The following is a 26,068-nucleotide window of genomic DNA, read 5'->3' as shown; positions in this document are numbered from 1 at the left end:
TGCTCACCATTGGCTTCTATAATAACCTCCACTTTATATGAAGAAGTTCTATAACATTTTGGAATGTGCTTATGGAAATTTGCGCTCCTACAGCCACAAGTGTGCCAGTAAAGGCAAATAATGATGTAGGGTGAGGAGGCCTTGAGTGCAGTCAGTGTTGGGACCAATTCATCCCAAAGATGTTTAATAAGGTTAAAAAGGTTGAGGTCAGAGCTCTACAGAGACCACTCAAGATCTTCCATTCCAACCCATGTAAAACATATCTTCGTGCAGCTGGCTTGGTCATGCTGGAACAGGTTTGGGTCTCCTAGTTCAACTGCTACGGATGGATGCTACAGCATCCAAAGACATCAAATACAACTGGGTGCCTTTGGGGGACAACAACATATGGCTAGAAAAGTCAGGTGTCCCAATACTTGTGTCCATTTAAAAAATACAAATATGTTAACAAATACATACATTTTCTATGCTTTGATTGCACATTTGAACATTGCATTAAGACATTTGACATAACAATTAAGAAATTACCTTTGCCTTCGGCAAATCTTAAGAAACTATGTGGCGCAGATCAGTTACAGTTCAGAGATTTTGTCCATCTTATTGTATAGTGTAAGATGCAGGTCAAAGCTGGGAAAGATAGCTTCATTTAGATTTACCAATTTACATTAAAGAACATTGTTATAGTGTGATGGAATGGTCTGATTAATGCTGATGCTAAAAACTGCAAACTTCTTTCAAAACTTTCTTCTTTTGCTGCAAAGGGTAAAAATCATCTGCAAATTCATATCCGGACAGAAACAGCTTAACTTGTTAAAACAGAGTCTGTGCCCTCAGGTGGGGTTTTGGGAGTGAGGTTTGGCGCCTGTGAGCTTGAACTGTGAAGTACGTAGGCTTGTCATGAACTATAGACAACAACGCAAATGTGGAATGTCACAAGGCTAGCACATTTTGTCTGTTTGCATTTGTGGAGACTGTAGACAGTTATCCATATGACGTTGCTAATGTAAGCTATTATTATATTATGAATGAAACATCGTTTCCATTAGAAATTCTTCTGGATTAGCTCACTTTAGCATGTTGCATGATTTCTGTAATGTTTCCTGTAACATTTTGCTGACAGTCTAAGTAGCACATTTCACACATCAGCTGACATGCTAAATAAAAATTATATACTGCCAGGGCAAAATGAGCAGAAAAAGCACAAGCTGGCTAGTGTTACTGTATTATAATGCAGTTTTCTGCACTAATCAACTCTGCAGAGATTTGCCTGACATTGATTGGCACGTGTTTTGTCTGGTATCTTGGTTTCGCCAGTGTTTTACTGCCTTAATCCAATTAAATGTTGTTGTTGGAAACCTCACGCTATGTCTGACCGATTAGAACTACACAGCAGCTACAACGTATGCTGTTATGCAATAGTTGACCATCAGAACATTTTAGTTGAGGCAACTTTCATAACATAAAATTTTTTAAAACAAGATCTCCTTATGGTACCGATCAGTACAATATGACAAAAAATATCATAGCAAATTTCATGATACAATCTGACACGGGAAAACGATATGTCCCTGGCATTTTAAAGTCTGCTTTGTAAAGCAGTTCTCCGTCTACTCAGCAGTTTCTTTGAGTCACACAAACATTTACTCTTTTTTTAGCCTAACATTGGACGTACTGGACTCCCTCATGGTCCTTCAGAGGAGAAAGTCGCTGTGGTTGCTGTGGATGATTGCGACGTGGCCATGGCCGTGCGTTTTGGTGGTCAGATCGGGAACTACTCTTGTGCAGCCCAGGGCACCCAGACAGGCCAGAAGAAGTAAGTCTGAAACAATAGATTTGTATGTTGTCTTTAAAGCTGCTCAGAGATCCAGTAGGTCATTTGTTGTTAAATGTGCAAAAGGAACCATATGCAATGCAGAAACTTACTAACCTTATACACAGACAGGTATAAATACTCAATAACAGAATAACAAAGAAATTAGAGCTATGTAAAGCATGTTAACCACATACAGGTGTTGAATAGCTCATCATTATAAGAGATTAAAGCACGTTCCCATACTTTGCTTTCACTCTCGTGTCTCCCTCTGTCTTGCCTCTATTCTCTTCAAGTCTTTTGTTTTGTTCTTATGCCAAACCTGTCTTATAGGCTTTACAATGCAAACACATTTGTAGCTCATCTGGCACTGTTGATTAATTTAATCTCTGTTTAACTTAGAGACCACAGCACTGAAACGCTTCAGGTGATGTAATAGCTTTGAAATGCAGTTATAAGTGGAAGGTTATGTACTCTTAATAAGGAGCCACCCAGCAATTTTAAGCTTAGGAAAGCTTATAATGCTGTATGTGGGACACTGATAAAATTCTCTGATCTGTAAAAATCTTGTGCTAATTTACAGGTATTTGAATAAAAAGAATAAATATGTATTAACTGCACAAGTATTCTACATTATGTGTAAAAATGAGGAGTTCAATGTTTTTTTAGCTGAAGTGTTAATTTATATCTTTTGTTGTTACAAAAATCCAAGTTTTAAAAATTTGTGGTCCCCAACCACCAGACTGCAGACCGGTACCAGCCATTGATCATATAATATATTGAATAATCATTTCATTATTTTCATTTTATTTTGTGCTCAGCAGGGTGCTTTATTTTTTAAATGACTGCTTCTGCCAATGCCAATTTCCTACTGGGAACGCTGTTTTGATATATTTCCATGTGCCTAACAAGACTAAGCCCAAACACTACTTGATTTTTTCATATTGTATCCATAATATATGTCAAACATCTATTTGAAATCTTGAGGCTTCTTTTTAATGTGAATGTAAAAATAATTTCTTACTGTCGACAGCCAACTGTCTGCTTTACAGTGAATTAATTGATGAGCAAAAAAATGTCTAATGTGAGAACAGAAATCTGTACCAGCTCAGATATGGTGATAAGAATGCAATAATCACAGAGTTCACAGAGTTCACAGATAACTCTGTGACTGTTGTGCTGGATTATAAGACATGTGAATTGTATAGCACAATCTCATAACAACTTAATACAGCTGACAGCGTTTTTTTAAACTAATGGAATGTTTCATTGAAATGTTAAGCTGTTTACGAAATGTAATCAGAAAGTCTGGATTTTTCTAAAAATAAATTGTAATCAGAACAGTCATATAAAACAAGCAAGCATAGTTAAAGAGGCAGTCGAGGAGATCATAGACAAAAATGTTGTCTCAAGTCAAAAGACACAAAGTTCAAAATGACTTCTCATCTCTCTTATTGAGAGCTGGAGAACAAATAGAGATGTATCTAGGTCTAAAATTCTAACACATGCCAAAAATAATATGGGCGCTTCTCGTATTTATTTAAAATTTCCTTTGATTCTTTATTATGTGTCTTAGTTCCTCTGACAACCAGAGGAAATGATGCCTGGATGGAACACTAAGATATACGATTTAATACCAAATATACTGTATTTACCAAATTGAATGTCCTTTGTTCGGAACTGAATTTTCATACTGGAATGTTATATATGAATTCAAGCCCATTTAATCATTTGGAGTTTTTTCATATTATTCTAATAATTTTATTATTATGAGGTTAAATAATTTTTGTGACTTACTTCAGAATTGTAAGCGCTTGTATGTATTGTCAAATCTTTTTTGTAAATTTAATAGATGCACATATTCTGGAAGACCTCTAGCTGTGGGTCATTTGGAAGTTTTGGACCATGTGTCATGTGTATGTTTAGGTCTCTGGACCTCACAGGTCCTTTGCTTCTGGGTGGAATTCCTGACCTCCCTGAGGATTTTCCAGTAAGAAACCGAGATTTTGTGGGCTGCATAAGGAACCTCACGATTGACAGCAAAACTATTGACATGGCCAGCTTTATTGCTAACAACGGCACTGCTGCAGGTTAGATATTGCATATACATACTAATATATACAGGCATTGCCGCATTATCTTCAGTCTTTTATTTCACTCAGACTTTATAAACTTGTGAAACACTTTTTTTTCAGGTTGTCTGGCAAAGAGTAATTTCTGCAGCAGCAGTGTGTGTCACAATGGAGGGTTGTGTGTGAACAAGTGGAACACATACTCCTGTAATTGCCCGCTAGGCTATGGAGGAAAGAGCTGTGAACATGGTAGGAGAACCTCTGTTTAGTAGGCAAACATATACAGGCTTAATCAAACACACACACACGCACACACACACACACACACACACACACACACACACACACACACACAGACATTAACACACATTCAATCACATTCAAAACAAAGTGATACACAATAAATCACTTGACTTTGTGAATTCAAATGGGTATACGGCTTATTAAGTGTACTGCACTTAATGTAATGCAGAATTTCATTATTTATATTGCATCATAGATTATTATATTTTGTTATAAATGTATATTTTGTATAAATGTATGAGAAATTTCCCCACTGTGGGACGAATAAAGGTATAGCTTATCCCCAAAATGTCTAGTCTTTAGAAAATTAAGAGAATCCCATGATTCCATTACTCTCAATGTCATGGAATAATGGGCTTCTCTAAAAATTAAAACAATGGTCCATAACTGTATCCCCCTTTTTCCTGTTAGTTCTGTAAATTTTTTCTGTGTATTTTATCCTGGCATGTTACTGATCGTCATGCATGACAAAAGCTCTGATCAATGTGTACAGTGCATTGTAGAATATATACCTATATCAATGCATCCTGCATTTGTTTTCTTACATATTGCATGGAAATTCTCATTCAATTTAGGTCAGGCTTCTTAAAAACTCTTTAATGCCAGCCTAGTTAATTTATTGCTTTCTACATGACACCTCTTAGCACTTTACCCAACATTAATGCAGGCATGTCACGTGCAGTGTGACATGCTGAATGTGAGGAACTGTGCACTTAGACTTCGAGCGGGAAATGTGATCATAAGGGGCTTAACATTTTCGAGAGCTTAGTCTGGTCTAATTCTTTGCGATCCCATTGCTGGGTTTGGTTTGCTTATGCCACTCATTATAAACCAAGATTGTTTAAAGTGTCAACACAGATAAATACTGTAGTAGGTTAAAATAGATTTACAGTATTTGAAAGTTTATAAGAAGTATACAGAAAAGCGGGTGGTAAAGCATAGCACAAAATTTAGACTGTACCTGCTATGAATTCCCTTTAAAAATCTTTTTCATGTTTGTTTTCTCATGCTATTATATTTTATGGGCAACCTTTTATATAAGAAAAATCTGCTTCATTAGCGGTCCAATGACTCTTTCAGTAGGTTTTAAAAAAATAGATGTTTGTGACTCAATTTTCTTAAAATTAATAACTTTAGGTACAAAGATCTTTTTTTCAGTGTAAAATCTTTGCCACAAAAAAAAAAACTCTTTTGATTGAAGAGAGAGATGCATTTTTATTAGTAAACAGTTAAATGGTGTCTTAACTGTATTAGTGCTGTTTAAAAAAACTTGTCAGTCTGTTAGCAGAGAAAAAAAGTCCACCATCGCATGTAGTTTCTCTGAGTGCCAGGTCTTTGTAAAAAGAAAGTGTGTCAGCACTGAGCCTTGCTGCCGTTAGTCCAGCTCATCTGGCCCTGACATGCTAAAGGAAATGTTTCCCCTCAAGCAATTAACAAGTAAGAATGCTGCGTGGTCCTCATTAGGAGGCTCCCTCCTGGTTGACTGGAAAATATTTGACCACACACAAACATTTGGGACTTTTTTATCCTTAGCCCAAAACCACCTTTCTAAAAAGCCAACTTCAAAAACTGCCTTCTCTGCTGCAGGTATGCTTACTTTCCCACAAAGAAGCGATCAAAGGAAGCTTGTTCTCTCAAGGATAATTGACTAGGATCATTGTTTTGTCTAGGTTTAGAGCTAGAAAACCTTTTTGTGCTGTATTGCTGATTCTGCTTTTTTTCTCCTCAGTGATGCGCTCACCGCTGCGTTTTGATGGTCATGCTCTGGTTTCATGGAGCAACCCTGATATCACTATAACGATCCCGTGGTACATCGGCCTGATGTTTCGTACCCGTAAAAGTGCTGGCACTCTGCTTCAGGCCAGCGCTGGCGAGCTGTCTAAATTCAGCTTACTGGTGATTTTTCTCTTAACTTATTTGCTTAGACACAGACAGTTGAAATTAAGCATGTTACAATTATCTGTGGCAAATAAGGCCAGTAAAACTTTTTCTTCCATTTGGTTCAGTTTTAAAGATAAAAAAATGATTATCTTTAGAGGTAAGCTGTAAATTATAGGTGCGTTATATAGTAATGCATCAAATGGTTTGTGAATTGTATGGCATGTGAGTTATTAGGCAAACTTTCAGGAGTTTTAGTGACAATCAATTGTGTAATCTGTAAGGCAGAGGTCTCCAATCACAGTGTCGTGACCCAGTATAGGCTGTGGAAGAGTTGCTACCGGGTTACAAAAACATTGTGGAGAAAATGTCAATAGATATGACTTTGTATTAATTATTTTAATTGGTGACAATGGAGAGACTGCTACTGACTAGACAAGAACAAAGAAAAGCAGCCTTTAACCTAAAGTATGGTTTTGTCTCTATGTGCAGTTCACATAGCATAACAAAAATAAAATAAATGAATAATGTTTCTGATCTGATCTTAATTTAATAAGACACAAAACTACATATTTGTCAGGTTTCAGAGAACCCTCTTTGTCATGACAGCTCAGGAAAGTTTTCAAAACACTGAATCTGTAAATCTGTAATGTTACCGAAACATTACCCAACAGAGAAATTCACCATATAATTAATAATATTGTTTAACAAGGACATGTTTCATTAGTCAGTTTTATTGTAGCTTTATAAGTTATTGATTATAGCATTAGACTTTACCACACAAGTCACTGTGTTGGAGCTGTTACTATGGGAACAATAACATTAAAGATGAAGTGCATTATAAAAGTGCATTACATCTCTGTCTTTTATGTTGCAGTGGGAAATACTATCAGAGCTGTACTGTAATTAATCCACATGCTCTGGTTTGATAATTTAACCGCATTTTGATGTAATATTTATTACCAAATGTCATACTATTCTGTTCTTGCTCATAACTTGCTAGCAGTGATGCCAGACAAGTAGCAAAAATAGCAAAACAAGGCAAAAAAAAACCTCAGAGCTTTTATCGCTATTAAATTCCTGGTCAATTAAAAACCTATGTGTACAAATAAGTTGGTGTGACTCAGGTGGACTTAGGTATGAAGAAGTGATATTCAGGAGATTCTTGTTATTGTTATTTGTTTAATAAGGCAAGTTGATATAGGACAGAATTGTATCATTTTTACAAGATTGTAAATTATAAAAGCATCTAAAAACTGCTAAATACAACCTTCTCTCTGGGTTTTTGTCTTGCAGGTCATTAACATGCACATGCGTTTCCAGGTGTTTGTGGGCGCACGGCGTGTGGCTCTGCTGGATTTTCCACAGGTGCGGGTCAGTGATGGTGAGTGGCATCACATCCTGGTGGAGCTGAAGAGCGGAAAAGATGGGAAGGACATTACGTACATGGCCCTGGTCTCTCTGGACTACGGAATGTTCCAGGTGTGTACTCATAAATCAGTGGAGCATGGAGGAATGTGTCATTTGCATTCGCCTGTCTATGTTGCCTATTCCTCAGTAAAATTAGTCTGATGGGTAACACATAAATGTTAGATGATTTTAAAGAAAATAAAAAACTTTTCTACAGAAATAATGATAGAATCACATCCTCGCTTGTGTATACCAGCAGACTGTACTGTAATGTAATATTGATTCGAATTTTCCTGATTTTTGTGTCCTGCCTTGAAATGTAGAGGACAGTGGAAATTGGAAATGAGTTGCCAGGACTGAAGCTAAAGAATCTTTATGTTGGAGGCCTAATGAAAAATAATGGCTCTGTGCTAAATGGCTTTAATGGCTGCATGCAGGTGAGTCCCTTCTAAAACATCCAAATTATTGTGGATGATGCATTGGAATATTTAACCACCTACACATATATTTACATCTCCACACACTTACAGCTCTGTTATAATGCATGTAGGGTGTACGAATAGGAGAGACCTCCACGAACACAGGAAACATTAACATGCGTCAGGCTGTGAGGGTGCGTGTGAAGGATGGATGTGATGTACCTGGCAGGTGTGTGTCCGCTGCGTGTCCCACAAACAGCCGTTGCAGAGACAACTGGGCCTCGCATTCCTGTGTGTGTGAGCCAGGTACGATTCATGTGTGGTCTTGATCTTATTACTGCCCTTTAGGTTCTATTGATTTGGAGAAAGTTTCGAATGAATCGCTGGCTTTTGTGCAAATTCATGCGCACTGCTTAAACTGAGATTAATTTGTCTATAAGGAATTAGGATGAAAGAAAATCAGATTAGCCCCGTTCACTGAATCCTGTTAATGTATTGTATTGGGTTCCCAAACGTTTTTGTGTGTGTCTATGTGTGTGGAAACACAGGTGTTCGAACTTGCATGTGTGTGCACTCATGTGTGAAATGTGTTAAGTGTCTGCATTGGGAATGTGTGCCAGGCTACTTTGGGAGAGACTGTGTGGATGCTTGCTTGCTGAACCCATGTGAACACACATCCAGCTGTGTGCGCAAGCCTCTCAGCAAAAACGGGTATACCTGTGAGTGTGGAAACAACTACTACGGCCAGTACTGCCAGCACAGGTAGCTTTAATCGTTCCTCACATCTTTATTTTACGTCCTTAGTATTCTTGTATCCCAGACACTACAGGACTTGCACAAAAATGACAAGAAACCTGAGCCTCAACAGCACTGTGTTTTTTCCTCTGTACATTCAAAGAAAAAAGAACAGGTTCAAACTGGAACTGGTAGAACTTGTGGTTCAAGGTTTAGTTAAATCTTCACCAACTTGATAGACAATAAGAGCCAAAATGCAGCATGATGAGTAAAAAATCAAGTGTATCATTTCGACCTCATAACAATGCCACAGAGAAGTCCAAAATGAAAGGCATGCTGGGTTTAATGCTGTTCCTTTGTCTGATTTGTCATTTGGTAAACCAGCTTCTATGAAATGATAAAGCCTTTTAAATTCCATTGTTATTGCTATTGTTTTTGTTAATAATATATATATTTTTTTCCATATTTGTAAAATGAAAAAAATTACTGATGCTGGTACAGCATTTGAAAACGTAACTTCTTTTTTCCCAATTGCAGTGTTGCTTTTGACAGCAACGTTTCACTAATAAACAACATTATTACAGTTTTTCATTTTTTTTTTTTTTAAGCAACGTTGTCACACATACTGTGGTGTACATAAAAAGTTGGGGGCCCTTAAACCATTAGCTTCCACACCATTAAGTGCAACCATTAATGGTTCATAAACATTATATTAATTAGTAAAATAAAAATTTTAATTGTAGGCACATTGCAACGTGGTTTAAGATAATTATAACACTTTGTGGCTTGCAGTTATAAGAAAATAATCAACAATGGGAAAAGGGATGCAAACCTTTTCCCCCAGAATTGCGCAGTCCATAGAGTATTGCTGCTTTTAGATATTCTGTAACGTAGATTTTATTTAACTAGGGCAGACTAAACTTTGCATTGTGTTTTGTTGACCTAACTTAAGAATTTCTTCATTACTTGGTTTGGTGAGTGTGTTTTTTTTACATTATTTCTAAAGCAAACACATTAGTTTGGCGTTTATCTCCTGGGGCTTAAACATGAAAAGCTAGCACTACGCTCATGTCTACCTCTGCCACTGGCATGTGAAAGAAAATTATTTAAACATCTGCTGGTAGTGTTGACTTTTCAGTCATTTGTTGTTTGTTGGAGGGATTTCAACAGTTAATGTTTTCTGTGACTTTTCTGTTCCCTGTTATACACACATGCACACAGAGGAAACCAGCCATGTCCTCGAGGATGGTGGGGTTACCCAAGCTGTGGTCCATGCAACTGTGATGTGAACAAAGGATTTAAAAGAGACTGTAACAAGACAACGGGTGTGTGCAGCTGTAAGGTACGAACAACAAGCTACCACATGATCAGTCTTTGCTGTGCACACCTGATTGCTTTAAACTTCTTAAGCACAATGCTTTAATTTAGTTAACTGTTATGATGAATTTATTTCAAAGCATATTACTTTGTAAACAACTATGAATTGTTATTATTTATTAGCTACAGGGAATACATTTCAAAGGTATCAGGTTAAAAACCGGTTAAACACTATATATCTCATTATTTCTTTCTGTCAGGATAATTACTACCAGCTACTAGGAAGTGACACCTGTTCCCCATGTGAGTGTTTGCACCTGGGATCTAACTCTCGTACCTGTGACCCTGTGACTGGGCAGTGTCCATGTAAAATTGGGGTGGTGGGACGTCAGTGTAACCGCTGTGACAACCCCTTTGCTGAGGTGACCTCCAGTGGCTGTGTGGGTATGTAACCAGTAAATCATTGCAGTCATAATGCTAATTGGACAGTATTACCCTGACACTGTTTAAATATGTAATAAATATTTCTAATGCCAAAAATTCAATAATCCTATTTAAGATGTCTTTGCAATGTAAAGTCTAAGGATGATAACAGCTTTGTGGAAGCTGGAAACCTCATTAGTAAAAAGTTTCTTAGTTTGTTTCTCTCTCTCCTTCTCTCTCATAATCTCTTACTCGTCACACTTTCTCAGTTGTGTATGACAGTTGCCCTAAAGCATTTGAATCAGGAATCTGGTGGCCCAGGACAATGTTTGGTGGCCCTGCAGCAACAAACTGTCCCAAAGGTTCGAGTGGTAAGTTAATCTAAAGTAATGATATGTAACAATTATTTTTTTTCAAATAAGTGATGTCATGGTCAATATTATAAGATTATAAACATCACAGTTTCCATAAAACACCATAGTTATATATCTAATATACTAAATACAATAAATACCATATTAAAGTCAAGGAATTGTCTGATCTTGAAAGGATTTGTTATATTCACTGAATATTGTAATGTACTTGTATGAAATTGTTGATACTGTAATGCTTTTTGTGAGGCAACACTTTTGGAGTGCTTAATATTAGTCAAATGCTAATCTGTTCTTTAAAATAAAATAAAAAATAAAAAAAATATTCTTAGTAACATAACATCGAAATTTTCAGTGAGAGTAACAAAAGAGAGGCTGGTGAAAGAATGGTTGTTTATAGCTACCATAACATAATTGATAATTGATTTAACTAAAATGTTTCATTCCACAATATTGAACATAACTATAAATAGATAATATGCATTAAAATCTATTGGACAATAAACACTGTAATAACTGTATAAAAAACTTACTGTTTTAAAAAAAAGAGCTTGGAAATGTATAAATCTAATGTAAGAAGATGCAATGAAAATAGCTTCACAATAGCTTAAAGTAAACAGCACGTCAATAATGTGACTGACTTATGATGTAATTACTATGAAGTTTCCCAGTACAGACATCCATAGTAGGCTTTTGTAAGATGTTAGTTTGTTAATTATTTTCTATATTTACTCCATGTGCTGTTCTTCATACATATGATTTCTGCAGGCACAGCTATTCGCCACTGTAGTGATAAAGAAGGTTGGCTTGCCCCAGAGCTCTTCAACTGCACCTCTCCGTCCTTCACCGAGCTCAGGAAGGAAGTGAGCATTTCTTTTATTTTCCAATTTGTTTTTGTTGTGAATTTCTGATTACATGAAGTTTTCATGACATGTTCTCATAGATTATAGGATATGGTCTGTTTTATATTTATTGTGCTTTAGCACCAAGGTGATTGACTGCTCATTCTTACTCTGTTTTGTAATATTTAAAAAATCATAAATAAAATGTAGCTCACCAAGTGTGGTCTGTTGGCTGTTTTTTCAGAGTGAGGAGCTTTATTATAACTCCTCTAGACTGGATGTAAAAAGGTCTGAAAGCCTGGCAGCCAGGTTGCGCAGTGCCACAAAGAGCACAAAGCGAATGTATGGGAGTGACGTGAAGACGGCATTCCAGCTGATGTGTAGCATCCTACAGCGTGAAAGTCTACAGCAGGGGTTTGACCTGTCTGCCGCACATCATTCCACTTTTAATGAGGTACAGCTCAGAAAAATAATTACAAATAATATCTGGTAATAATAAGTAGTCTTTAGAAGTGACACCCAGCGTGGACATATGTTTTACTTCTACAGAAGCGATTACATGCATGATTAAATGTTTATCTATTAATATAAAATTTTTCATGTTAGTTATAATGTGGCTTGTGGAAATATTCTGTAATATTTTTTGACAATTCTAGGACATGGTAAGAGCAGGCAGTGCTATCCTGGACCCAGTTAATAAAGGTCCCTGGGAGCAGATCCAGCACTCAGACGGAGGTTGTGCTGATTTGTTGCATTATTTTGAGGAGTATGCCAATACCTTGGTCCAGAACATGAGGAAGACCTATCTGAAACCCTTTACTATCATCACAAACAACATAAGTAAGTACTACAAGTTTGACCTATGGCCATTTTAAGTTTTGCACACTGTTTTTAACATATATGTGTTTAAATATTATGATATATTGATAAGTCTAGGTGAAATGACAGTGTGGCATTTAGAAAAGTACTCATACGTACACTTATTTTTCTTGTGGACAGTTTTTGCAATGGATATTCTGGATTCCTCCTCTGTGAACCAGCTTGAGCTTCCTCGCTTTCAGAAGATAAAGGAGATCTATTCTAAAGAGATGGAGTCCTCTGTGATTTTCCCAGACACATTTATAAGGCCAGCAGGAAGCCAAGGTAAATGTTGCACCCATTCACTTTACGAGTAAAGAATCTCATTCTATTAAAGGAATACCCCAATGTTTTTAACGTGATATAAATATACCACATCTGTATTGTAAAGATATCCATACAGCAGACACAAAACCCATTTAAAAAAAAATATTGAGGTAGTTGTTTTTACATAAATTAATGAAAATTATTTTATAAAAGTGCTTTGTACAGTACAGAATTTTTCAAGCAAAATCATTTTATTTTATTAAGTGTCAAATCTGAATTAAGCTTGTAAGAGATATCAGTGGCATCAGTGTACTGTAGTGTTGGTCACAACAAGCAATGTGGGCAGAATTGCATTATACTTTATACTTTATATTTATTTTTGCTTCAATTCACCTTCCACGATAAAGATGAAAATTTTGTCATTATACTGCTGCGCAACACAAGATTATCGAATGACATTACTTCAAAAAACAAAACAACAATTTTTTGTCTATTTTAATTTGTGGTGGATTGTGATGAGGTCGAAAAATGCTTTAAAGGTACTTTAATTCCCTGTGCAACAGTTACATTAACAATTTTGAATAATCACTAGAGTAATTATATTACAATGTTATTATCGCAATACACAGATATTGCTACCACAGAAACCCCTCTACAAAGTGTTCCAGCCAATCCTCATGTTGGTCCTAAAGGAACAGAAGCTCCCCCTGTCATTGGTCCTGGACCTTCAGCTAAAAAACGACGGCAAACTGATATGGCCGAGTCTCCAACTGTTGCATTGGTGATCATCTACAGATCGTTAGGCCAGCTTCTACCTCAGAACTACGACACGGACCGGCGCACTCTCAGGTGAGGTGTTTAGTTAAAGCTGTTATTCAAGGAACATTATCAACTATGGGTTATATCAGTGTGGCTTTAAGTTATGCGAGCATGTAAACTACAATGTATAATAAGTGTATTTCTATGTGACTTGCAGTTGGTGCTACTGTCTGAATTGTGTGGTTATAGAAAAGGGATTAACACTTTTAACCAATCAGAGTTCAGAATTCAACAGCACTGTGGTACAAAATTATTGACTGAAAATAATTACATTATTTGAAATATTGCTCAGTTTTATTGCATAGGCAATAAAAATACATATGGGTGACAAATGTAGAAGAACTCTGAACTAATGAGTGTAGTATGTAAGGTGTATCATTCTACTGTGCTATGTGTCATGCATAAAAATGCTAAGCAGGTCCAGTGGACTTAAAATGGATTAAGAAAAAGATTGGAAATTGTTTTCAAATTTACATTAAGTACCTATTAAAATAGAAGAACAAATGTTCTTAGGATGACAGAATATAAATATTTGGATGTTATCTGACTTTCAGCACTTGTCTATCCACAACACTATTTTATTTAATTTGTCTCTGTGTGCCTCCAGACTACCCACACACCCAGTTATTAACAGCCCTGTAGTGAGTGTGATAGCACACCAGGAGGGAGAAAGCAGCTCTCCTTTACTAAACACACCAATCACACTGATGTTCAGACTGCTGGAGACACAGGAGAGGACTAAACCTGTGTGTGTCTTTTGGAACCACTCTATTTCGTAAGTCTTTGCTATTCTAAATTATATTCTTGATGTGTCTCTTTATTTCTCTGCTGTTTTACTATTATTATTATTGCAAGAAGCCTTTAATTATACCACTTGTTTACAATAAGGTTAAACAGTGCTTTACCATACACTTTATTAAAAAAAAAAAATACCATATTTAAATTGAACAAACACAAAAAAGAACATTAAATTAATTATGCTATAATTAATAAACATAGACTCAACCACATATTGTGTGAGATTTATACTCCAGTTGTTGAGTTATGAACAAGGTTATAACACAGCAGACCCAGAGTAAAAAACATAAGCTTTTATTTAGTGATGTTTCTGTCCCTTGCAGAATGAGCCGCTCAGGCTCCTGGTCCTCTAAAGGCTGTGAATTGGTCTTCAGAAACACAACACACATCAGTTGCCAGTGTAACCACCTGACCAGCTTTGCTGTCCTCATGGATATTTCCAAAAGAGAGGTAAGCAAAAGTTTACATTTAACAACCATTTCATCTTGTATAATTACCTAGAAGGTCAGAAAGCATTTGTATCGAGACAATATTTATCAATTGAAAGATACCATATACTGCAGTTTAACCGAAATTATTTTGTTTTTTTAGCATGGGGATGTTCTGCCCCTGAAGGTGCTGACCTACACTACTGTCTCATCCTCCTTGGTGACCCTCCTCCTTACCTTCCTCCTTCTGGCTATTCTGCGTAAACTGCGCTCCAACCTGCACAGCATCCACAAAAACCTGGTGGCAGCCATCTTCCTCTCTGAGCTTATCTTCCTCACTGGCATCAATCAGACTGACAGCCCAGTAAGTGATTAACTATGGCCCTTGGAATAACAGATTATATTATGTATTATACTGTTGAATACATATTTATCCCAGATGTCTGCGGTGCAACTTTTTAAGAGCTAAAAGTAAAATATTGTTGTGTGCATGCATAGAAATAAAAGGTGTTTTTATTTTAAGTAATAACCAATTAAATAGTTAAAGTGTTTCCTGTGCTTCAGCCATTTTACATTTTGTGCTTATTTGTATGTTTCTGCTCTTCTTGAATGTTGCTCTCAATGCTTTGCATAAAACTAGAAAACATTTGATCTTTAGATTTGGCCTTTTAAAAATCTCTTCTTTTTGAGTTTGCACCTGTCACTCAACCAGGAGAAGATTTGCATTTGTACTGCACCAACTGTAGAAATGTTGATGGAAGCGCAGCGTTAAATTTACCCATGTAAATGCAATGTAATATAATAATTCTTTCTGGTGACAAAGAAACATAATGAAAGTTTTTTTAAGATCAGATTTGCTGATCCATTTGCCTGTATATTTAGTTTGTGTGCACAGTGGTGGCCATTCTGCTGCACTACTCCTATATGTGTACATTTGCCTGGATGTTTGTGGAGGGGCTGCACATTTACCGTATGCTGACAGAGATGCGCAATGTCAACCACGGCCAAATGAGATTTTACTACGCCATTGGCTGGGGTTTTCCCGCCATTATCACAGGTGAGGCAGGTATTAGTGTGGACATGGAAATTGTACTCATACTCCTAAATGTAATGCATGTGCAACTGTTACACAATTACCAAGATGTCCTTCCCTGTCCCTGTCCCTCTTCATATCTCTATCTCTCAGGTTTGGCTGTGGGGCTGGATCCTCAGGGTTATGGGAATCCAGACTTCTGCTGGCTTTCTGTTCAGGACACTCTCATTTGGAGTATAACAGGACCCATCTCCTTTATAGTGCTGGTTAGTGCGTGTCTGTGTGTTTCATTAAGGCATATTCTCTTTCATTTCAATGTTTGTTTTACTGTAGTATTCATGGAAATCCAATTTTTTTTTATTATTTTTTATTCTGTCTTTACTGTTTTCAGTATAAGGAGACTCACTAACATGAAACTGAATTGTATGGTGTTAGATCTTATGAGTTGCTGCAAATGTGTATATATTAGGGCTTGCAAACGATTAAAATATTTAATTTCGATTAATCGCATGATTTTTATAAGTTAACTCATAATTAATCACAACTTATTCGCACATTTTTATCTGTTCTAAATGTCTTAAATTAATATTCTACATGTTTGTAATACTCTAATCAACATATACATGGACAATTATATGTCTTTTATGCAAATGTATGTTTATTATTAGTAAAACTATACTCAACATAGAGCATGAAGACAAATTATTCTTGTAAATGTTTTAAAGTCATTATGGTGTTTTAAATTACGTAAATCATGGCGGATTTTGGTGGTGATTTGAGACTTGGCGCATCAGTAAAACAAATGTTTAGTAATAAAAATTTATTTTTCTGTCGTTTTTTTTTTCCATTTTTTCAGATAAACATTATAATATTTGTGCTGGCAGCAAAGGCTTCTTGTGGACAGAGAAGTCAAAGTGAGACATCAGGAGCAATGTAAGAGCTGATGCAATGGTGTTCCTGCTGCAAAATTCTTTATATTTCTCACTAGCATTTATCAAATTTTTAAAGTACTTATCCTGTTTCACATGTCATGTTGGCTTGAGTTTCAGCTTTGTTTTTATATTTTTTTATTGTTTAATCCTTTGGCTTTAGTAGTTCTGCTCTTCGTATGGCAGTCCTACTGCTGCTGCTCATTAGTGCCACCTGGCTGCTTGGCCTAATGGCTGTTAACAGTGACGTGCTCACCTTCCACTACCTGTTTGCCATCCTCAGCTGCCTGCAGGTTAGTAGAGTACAACACAGCTCCTGAGGTCTGTTCCAGAAAAAGGGTTGCCTAAGGATTGTTAACCCTATTAGGTTCCCCAAGTTTAACAAAACTGTTGTTTTCCTATTCCACATAGTGTCCCCAAAGTACAAAGAATACATAAGGGAATGTTTTAGTCAAATGTCTTCCAAAATTGTTCATGGTTTATATATTTATATATGCATTCTCATGGCTGGATCAGGAAGATGTTGCACGGTTGCAGTGCATTAATAATTACATGCATTTCAGGATTGTGTGATAGCTATTGCATACTCTTATTTTTTTGTTTCTTGCAGGGCATTTGTATATTTTTCTTTCATTGTATACTCAACAAAGATGTGAGGACAAACCTGAAGAGTGTCTTTGCTAGAAAGAAGGTACCAGTGGATGAGTCCACTGCCACCCATGCCAGTCTGCTCACTGTAAGTGGGGTTACAAGTCAGCACTAGATTACCTGCATTGTATAAAATGTATAAGCTCCACTTATTATCTTACATATTATCCCATATTATACATATTATAAAATAATATAAAACATTTTTATCTCACACATTGACAGTACTGTGCTCATTTGATTTCTGTCAAGCGCTCTTTAAATGGGAATACATACACAGAGGATGGCTGTTTGTACCGCACACCGATTGATGAGTCCACAGTGTCCCTGGAGAAATCAGCCAAATCGGGCAAAAGCCAAGGGAGCAGCTACATCTCCTACACACTCAGGTAGTGTCCTTTTATCCTTAGCTACAAATAGGTGTGTCTCTAAAGCAAGCATAATGGAAATATTTCTTTGAACATGTATTCTGTTTTGATTTATTATTACCTGATTGAAGCTTTAATTGATTATCTAGGTTAAAATCAAAAAGTAGATTTGACATTAAAATAAACTCAGGACTAATGAAATTCAAGTCTAAGGGGTTGTTTTTGTAGCAAACAATGTTAAAATGTGTCCATTTCAAACATGGTAACCCACATAAATCCTGTCATAATTCTCATATTTGTTTAGCACTGCACATGTCACTCCAACAAACTTGGTTTTTCAGCATACCAGTATACTTTTTGGAAATTTGTGAACGTCAAGTAAAGCAAATGAATATTGATGTAAGCATGTTTGCTCCTGACCTGTCTGCTCTTTAGGGGTGAGCGAAAGTCCAGTACGACCCAGAGTAGCAGAAAATCCCAATTTGGTGGAGAGTCATCTTTAATCTTCAAAAAGAAGAAGAAAAAAGAAGGTACAGATAAAGACATTAGCACTCTCTCTGCCATTTGTTTCATCAGTTACAACATCGGACTAATTTTCCAAATATTTCTGATTAGTATGAAATCTTGGGGGTCCAATTGTTTTTTGAATCAGAAACTCACAACTCACACAATTGTTGACCACAGTACTTATCAAGGTACTTACTTTGTTATCAAACTCTGAACCATGATACATCAATCTAGTTCCTATGTTAGTATTCTATCATTCAAGTCAGGATATTTGTATTATTCCCATGAATTTTTATGCTACTAAAAGAAAGTATAACTTTTTTTTACAATTGTGTGCTGTTATGTGTATTTCCATATATCACTCAGACTCTGATTCAGACAGTGAACTCTCGGTGGATGAGCACAGCAGCTCATATGCTTCATCTCACTCATCTGATAATGAGGAAGAGAAGAAGAGATCTAAGCCTAAGTGGAATAATGAGAGGAGTCTAGTTCACAGCACTCCGATAGGTATGGCTTTTCTTCAGTCAGAAACAATTGAATCAGGAATTACTGACATTTCTCCTCACTTAGCACTTAGTTGCAAACAGGCAAAGAGTAGCACTTGTATAAAGTCTATGATAAATAATTTAACTATGCATTCACTTTTTGGAGGTTTATGTTTTAAAATTTTATAAAGCAAAAATAAAAATTTAAGCTGCTCTGCTATGTGCTAGTATCTAATGTAAATCAATTAAATCTTACATTTCCAAAGCTTTTATATGTCATTATGGCCCCTTTGTTTGACAGCCAACATCCAACCCTTCCAGACTTTTGATGCTTTATTGAAAAATGGTCATAATTGTGCTAAATGATGTTTTGAATTTGTATATCAATTTAATGAAACTGAGCCACCATTTATTACTTTTCTGCCAACAGAGGGCGCTGTATATGCAATGTACAAGCAACTAATAGAAGACTTAAATATGTCCTTATTGTGGATAAATAGATGACAGTAATTCTTATACATTTAAGCTTCATATTAAAACAAACTGCAACTCATAAAAACCTACATTTTGACGTTGATCTAGTTTATTTTCACATTTATTTACCAGATTTTACTTTAAATAAAAATAAATTCAGAGAATCTCACACCATAGATTACATACGGTATTTTGCACAGTGCAGTTGATGTATTGTCTGTAAACACTGGGTTTGAATGTAATTAGTTGACTGTAGTCCTTATTATTTTAGTTGATGCTGTGGCAAATCACATGAAGCCTTGCTGGTCAGTAGAGCACCCTATAACTAGTGAGGGGACTGGTAGTCCAGATAAACTGCGGCTGCAGACCAAAGCCTGTATGGAGCTCCATCAGTCCAATAAGTTCAGTCCAAATGGGAATGTTTCACCAAGCGAAGGTCCTCCCAGCCAGCCGAGCAGCACCCAGTTGCCCAGAAAAGGTCAGCACTTTCACACTCACTCTGCACACACAGTGGCATTGGGTACTTCTCAAAAACTACATTATTATTATTTTGAATGAATGAGTATGGCCAAAGAGAGAGTAGGTAGAGTGCATGAGAAAACTTGAGGAGGCAGATGTTTCTGTGTCCAAGCCTATCCCATTTACAATAGCTTGATTATTACTCCTAATTTAGAAAATTAAACATTAGACTCATAATAACAGACGTTTTTAGGTTAGGCAAAAACAATGAAGTTTTAGAAAAGATCAGTTTTAAAAACCCTAAAGAAATGAACCCTTAATATACACTTTAATTATTAATTATTAATGAACCCTTAATAAATCACAGATTAGGCCTGGCAACCAAATGTTGATCTGACTATCATACCCATGTATATGTTGAGCACTCCATTCTATATTTTCTGTCTATTCTAGTCTTAGTCTATTGTTCATTCAGCCTAAGTGAGGATGCCATGTTAAGAGTCCTGGCTCACAGACAGCATTCCAGTTCATCTAAAAAGTGTTTAATAGGGGTTGAGGTCAAGGCTCCAGGCAGGGAAGTTGCATTTTTCCACACATCCACCTGGGCAAACCATGTCTTCATGGACCTCTCTTTGTGCACAGGGTCATTGTGATACAGGTTTGGGCTAGTTCCTGCAATGGGGAAATTAAAATGCTACAACATACCACAACATTTTACGCCATGGGTCACCATGAGAGGAACACTTGATAGCTGATTGGAGATTAAGTTGAACTGATTCAAAAGTGAAATCGGGTATGGGTCCTGCTTGAATGGAATGATTCTGCTTGGTTGAAAAACCTGCAGCTACTCTTTCTATGTTGTGTGTGTGTACTTGATTTAGTTTATCTTGCTTCCTTTGTAACCTTCCAAAAACATGGCATTATATCAAGGTCTAAATGAGCATGTATGATGCCTTGTGATGGATCGATGTCTCATGTCTCATTGCCTCTGGCCTCAGGTCCTTCATCTCATTAAAGAGCTCTAATTACCTTGATGCAATTTCATACTCATAACTATGTTCTTCTCTCTCCCCTCCATCCCCCATCACTATTTGCTACTCCTCCACTAGGCATTTTGAAGAACAAAATCACATGTCCTCCTCCAATGACCGACAAGAATCTGAAGAATCGCATACGGGAGAAACTGGGTGACTACAACTCCCCCACTATTTTGTATAAGAGTTCCTCAGTTGGGTCAAATGAAGGCCTGCGCTGTGGCACTGACAGTGATGGTATCATTATTGAAGCCCCAGCTCTTTCACTCACCAACACACTGAACACAGTCACAATGGAGCCCAGCACAAGTCCTGCCTTTGTGGTGGAAGACACGGACTCAGAGTTAGTAATTTAGAAGTCTTTTATGATTTTATTTTGTGTTTTTAATAATGTTCATGCTCTGATTTACAGGGAAAAGTGATAACACTTATGGATATTTTTAAATTGTAAAACATGTTTTTTTTTGTAAAACTTTTGATTTGCATCTTGTCTATCATCATTTCAGCATTCCTTACCCTATTTCTCTCTCTTTTATTTTCTCTTTTAGTGCAAGCAATGAAACCTCAATCTGAAGCTGGAATATAGCTTTTTTTGGGGAAGGACAGCTCCCGGCTGCAGATCAATATGCTCCTATGGAGATCAGTATTGTTTTAGAACTTTATTCTGCCTGCAAAATATTGAGAAAAAGGGAAGAGTGTGGAAACTTTTACTTTAAGCTGGATCTGAGAGCTGAAGATCCCAGCATACCACTCTACAATGCCAACCAGGATATGTTCAAATATTGGGATGAAATCTTTGGAGCCATCAACATACTTGATGTTGCCCTGGTGTGCCATACCTACACACTCAATTTAAGACTGTACCATCAAAAAAAACTCCTTTCACAGACAAAATCATTATAAAAATGTAAATAATATGTACAGTAGGTTATTTGCATTTCTGCTGAAGTATTTGCAGAAATTGTATAAATGATTGTAATTTTGCCCTGTACGAATCTGTCTATATTGAATGTCCACTTTTTTGCTGTTTCATTTTTTATATTAATTTGGATGTTGAATATTGTACATACATGACTGTGGACTGTTCCAGTGTTCATTTTAGTTTTAGTCAAAGGAAGGAGTCTAACACTGGTTCAAACATACTGTGCTGCTCTTAGGAACAAACATTCGTTGTATTGAATGTTGTTTTTTTTACCTTTTGTTACGATGCATACCACACAGTGTTTCAAAGTTGAACATGTAGAGCATACCGTAATGTTAATGTTTTTTTTTATTTGTTAAATGTTACAGAAATGTGCAGTTCTCTGATTCATTTTTGGCCTTTGCAAAACGTGAAGGATATATGACTCCTTTTCCTTCATCATCTGCTTCAGGGAATTTAATCTTTTAGTTTTGGATGTAATGGCCAAAACCTAAATGCAGATCAGCTCAAGATAAAGCCAGATGACAGAGAGAATGATTTTGGTTAAAATATGGCCAGACATAAATAGTTAATAGGTAAATATATGTGAGCAGCATGATATAAAGCCGTAAGACCTGCAACATGTCTGCCAAGTCAAAATGACTAAGGGATGTCAGAAGGATTGTTTTTATGAATTTAAATCAATCTATATGTGTTTCTAAAACCAGTCAGCTTACTTCTGCTTGCTTAGAGGCAGACACTGGATATAGATGTGAATATTCACGTTTGCACTGAAATCATAGTCTGTAAATAAACATCATGAAAGTTTTATATAAATGCTTAATGTTTTTGTCTTCACTTGCACATAGCTAAACAGTGATACTACCACATTCAACGATGCATGACAACTGATCAGAAAAGAAAAAAAGCTAATGTGCAATTGCTACATTTAATTAGGTTAATTCTACATTGTCTTATCAACAAAAAAAATACATGATAATACCAGATAATAATGATGAGATATTGATCAGAACAGTGACACTACATGGTTTTTGACGTGTTGTGTGTTACGCTGATTAACCTTGGGTTTCTTAAAGATAAGTAAAAAGGAAGAAAGGTGTTTTGTTACTTATCAGGTTCACTTTACAGCACAGTAAAATTCTTTTTTTGCCTACCCCAGTGATGTTAGAAATCTGGGGTCAGAGTGCAGGGTCAGTATCCCTGAAGCACAGAGGGTTAAGGGCCTTGCTCAAAGGCTTGGCTATACTGGGGCTTGAACCTCCGATCTTTTGATCAGTAACCCAGAGCTACTGCATTCACTTAACAATGTATAAAACAAAAAACTCAACAACATGGTCATGAGATTTTGACTTTGTTAATAGCAATGTGGATTTTGCCACCAGAGGAGAAAACACGCTGGTGGCAAAATCCACATTCCTATTAACAAAGTCAAAAGCAGGTGAGAACCTGGCCAGCAAGATTCATGTCTGCTCTCCAGGACTGTTTTGAATGCACTGACTGGGACATGTTCAGGGAAGCTGCAACCAACGGCGATTTCATCAACTTGGAGAAGTATACTTCAACAGTGACCAGCTACATCGGCAAGTGCATTGATGATGACCATCTCCAAGACCATTACTACACGCTCCAACCAGAAGCCATGGATGACCGCCAAGGTGCGTGCGCTGCTAAAGTCAAGAGACTCTGCCTTCAGAGCAGGGGACAAGATGGCTCTAAAGACAGCGAGGGCCAAACTGTCCCGTGCCATCAGAGAGGCGAAGCGTGCACACGGCAAGAGAATACACGGCCACTTCCAGGACAGCGGAGAGACCCGGCTCATGTGGCAGGGCATCCAGGCGATCACGAACTACAAGACAACATCACCTGCTGGTGACCGTGATCAAGGTTCAAGGTACAGAATAACATGGCGGCGACGAAGACGACCTCTCCTCCCAGTGACCAGGTGCTCTGTCTAACCACAGCTGAAGTGAGGAAAACTCTATGCAGAGTTAACCCACGAAAGTCTGCTGGACCAGACAACATTCCTGGCAGAGAGTTTAGGGAGTGTACAAAACAGCTAGCAGATGTCTTCAAACGACATCTTCAACATCTCCCTGAGCAGTGCCATTGTTCCTACATGCCTCAACATGACGACCATCGTTCCCGTGCTGAAGAAGTTTACTGTATCCTGCCTCAATGACTATCGTCCCGTCGTGCTCACACCCGTCGTGATGAAGTGCTTCGAGAGGCTCGACATGAGGCACATTAAGACCCAGCTACCACCCTCACTGAACCCCATGCAGTTTGCGTATCATCCAAACCGTCACCCATCTAGACAACAAGGACTCGTATGTACGATTGCTGTTCATAGACTTCAGGTCAGCATTTAAAACAATCATCCCTCAGCACCTGATTGAGAAGTTGAGCCTACTGGGCTGAACACTTCCCTCTGTAACTGGATCCTGGACTTCCTGAAAAAGCATGTCCAGCACCACCACACTGAGCACTGGGGCACCTCAGGGCTGTGTGATCAGTCCACTGCTGTTTACTCTGCTGACTTACGACTGTGTAGCAATGCACAGCTCGAATCACATCATCAAGGTCGTTGATGACATGACCGTGTTGGGTCTCATCAGCAAGAACGATGAGTCATCATACAGAGAGGAAGTGCAACGGTTAACAGCCTGGTGTGGAGCAAACAATCTGTCTCTGAACGTCGACAAAACAAAAGAGATGGTTGTTGACTTCAGGAGAGCACAGAGCGACCATTCTCCACTGATTATCGATGGATCCTCCATGAACATCATCAAGAGCACCAAATTCCTTGGTGTTGTCCCGTGCCATCAGAGAGGGCCCAATTCCCTCCCCCATCCTGACCATGTTCTACAGAGGGAACATTAAGAGCATCACTGCCTGGTTTGGGAACTGCACCGTTTCGGATCGCAAGACCCTACAGAGGATAGTGAGGACAGCTGAGAAGATCATCGGAGTCTCTCTACCCTCTACCGTGGACATTTACACCACACGCTGCAGCCGCAAAGCCAACAGTATTGTGGACTACCCCACACACTCTTCACTCTCCTGCCATCATGGAAGCGGTTCTGAAGCATTTGGGCGGTCACATCCAGACTGTGTAACAGTTTCTTCCCTCAAGCCATCGGGCTTCTCAACACAGAACTGACCTAAAACTCACACACACATACACACACACACACACACACACACACACACACACACACACAGCTGTGTGACTGAACTGTACAACCCGGACTCAACACACACACTCGTACTCACTTCACACATCCATGTCTTCAGTACCACTCCATATTACATCACTTCATCACTGTTTTTGCACATCTTTTTTTTTTAATTGCACAACATTTTGTTGACATTTGTTGCTGCTTACAATGTTCACTTTACGTCTTTTACACATCGCAGTGTGCAATATACAACAGGTTTACTGGCGGCGCTATATTGTATTTCGTGTATCACTGTCTTGTGTTGTCTTGCACTGTCCTGTATTGTCTTTCACTGTCTTGTGTTGTCTTTGCACTGTTTGCACCAGGTTGCACACGATGCACTTAATGTGGCGAGGACACTAGTCCTTATCCCTGTGTTTTCTGTGATTGTTGTTGTGTGTGTAGCACCAGGGTTCAGGAGGAACGTTGTTTCATTTCACTGTGTAATGCGTCAGCTATATATGGTTGAAATGACAATAAAAGCTTCTTGACTTGACTTTGTAGTATTATGTTCCTTTCGGTAATGTTATGAGATGTGTGGGAACATATATTGGGTGTGTTACGGTACTGTGGAGAGAAGAATAAAAGTTCTGGTAAGAAGTCATGGCTGGCTGTCGCGTCGTCCATTTAAGAAAGATTAATGTTGTACCTATTACAGAACAGCCGTGTGAAAACACTCCCTTTGAAATCTATGGTTTCACATATCAGGGAATTAATAAGGCGACTATAAAAAAAATCTTGTCCATACGTTTACTTGTTTCTTTCCACTAGATGGCACTCGAACGCAACACCGATTCATTCAGAGTTAGATGAACATAGATAGAGACAGCACATGTATCTCTAGTTCTACAAGGGACTAGACATTTATCTGTATATTTATAGATATTTTTATTTTAGATTATATATTTTCTTATTTTTGGACATGATAAATATAGGCAGTGTTTTTCAGGAGTATGTTTGTTGATAAGAGTAGTAATGCTGTGGGACTCATTTATGGGGAAAGAACTGTGATTATTTCAAACAATTGCTTGTAATTTCTTTGCATCACTTGATAAATTTCAATATGATTTTTTTCTCTCTGCTTTAATTTGTAAAGAAGCAACGTGACACTTGTAGGACCACTGTGATATTATTCATTTAGTGCTCCTGTTGAGTATAAATGATATTTACGCATTTCCTATGCATGAAATTATGGTGTAGCTGGGATTTGATGTTTAAAAAAAAAAAAAAAAATCCTT

The 26,068-nt window shown here is 37.4% G+C and overlaps 1 protein-coding gene across 2 annotated transcripts in view; it reads left to right on the top strand.

The window, feature by feature from the left end:
• The window catches only part of celsr1b (cadherin EGF LAG seven-pass G-type receptor 1b), a 43,632-nt gene extending 21,204 nt beyond the window's left edge, over window positions 1–22,428 (top strand). The window contains exons 6-35 of one of the 2 annotated variants that reach the window (XM_046850078.1): window positions 1,656–1,813; window positions 3,737–3,900; window positions 4,006–4,131; window positions 5,915–6,081; window positions 7,360–7,545; window positions 7,797–7,910; window positions 8,024–8,198; window positions 8,513–8,654; window positions 9,849–9,969; window positions 10,205–10,388; window positions 10,637–10,738; window positions 11,507–11,601; window positions 11,825–12,034; window positions 12,237–12,420; window positions 12,580–12,723; window positions 13,335–13,554; window positions 14,132–14,299; window positions 14,646–14,772; window positions 14,914–15,114; window positions 15,633–15,807; window positions 15,937–16,049; window positions 16,640–16,716; window positions 16,879–17,005; window positions 17,323–17,448; window positions 17,613–17,749; window positions 18,164–18,258; window positions 18,602–18,745; window positions 19,469–19,675; window positions 20,766–21,033; window positions 21,239–22,428. In XM_046850078.1, coding sequence (XP_046706034.1) covers window positions 1,656–1,813; window positions 3,737–3,900; window positions 4,006–4,131; window positions 5,915–6,081; window positions 7,360–7,545; window positions 7,797–7,910; window positions 8,024–8,198; window positions 8,513–8,654; window positions 9,849–9,969; window positions 10,205–10,388; window positions 10,637–10,738; window positions 11,507–11,601; window positions 11,825–12,034; window positions 12,237–12,420; window positions 12,580–12,723; window positions 13,335–13,554; window positions 14,132–14,299; window positions 14,646–14,772; window positions 14,914–15,114; window positions 15,633–15,807; window positions 15,937–16,049; window positions 16,640–16,716; window positions 16,879–17,005; window positions 17,323–17,448; window positions 17,613–17,749; window positions 18,164–18,258; window positions 18,602–18,745; window positions 19,469–19,675; window positions 20,766–21,033; window positions 21,239–21,263 — 4,482 coding nt within the window. In that variant the 3' untranslated portion in view covers window positions 21,264–22,428. Of the gene's footprint in view, window positions 1–1,655; window positions 1,814–3,736; window positions 3,901–4,005; window positions 4,132–5,914; window positions 6,082–7,359; window positions 7,546–7,796; window positions 7,911–8,023; window positions 8,199–8,512; window positions 8,655–9,848; window positions 9,970–10,204; window positions 10,389–10,636; window positions 10,739–11,506; window positions 11,602–11,824; window positions 12,035–12,236; window positions 12,421–12,579; window positions 12,724–13,334; window positions 13,555–14,131; window positions 14,300–14,645; window positions 14,773–14,913; window positions 15,115–15,632; window positions 15,808–15,936; window positions 16,050–16,639; window positions 16,717–16,875; window positions 17,006–17,322; window positions 17,449–17,612; window positions 17,750–18,163; window positions 18,259–18,601; window positions 18,746–19,468; window positions 19,676–20,765; window positions 21,034–21,238 lie in introns of both variants that reach the window. The other variant, XM_046850076.1, reaches the window with a different exon arrangement.
• The last annotated feature ends 3,640 nt before the right edge of the window (window positions 22,429–26,068 follow it).

This window comes from Silurus meridionalis, chromosome 5 (assembly GCF_014805685.1).
Source record: "Silurus meridionalis isolate SWU-2019-XX chromosome 5, ASM1480568v1, whole genome shotgun sequence".
Classification (NCBI taxonomy): Eukaryota; Metazoa; Chordata; class Actinopteri; order Siluriformes; family Siluridae; genus Silurus; species Silurus meridionalis.
Note: the sequence above shows the minus strand (reverse complement) of the source record. Positions and strands in the feature narration are given on the sequence as shown.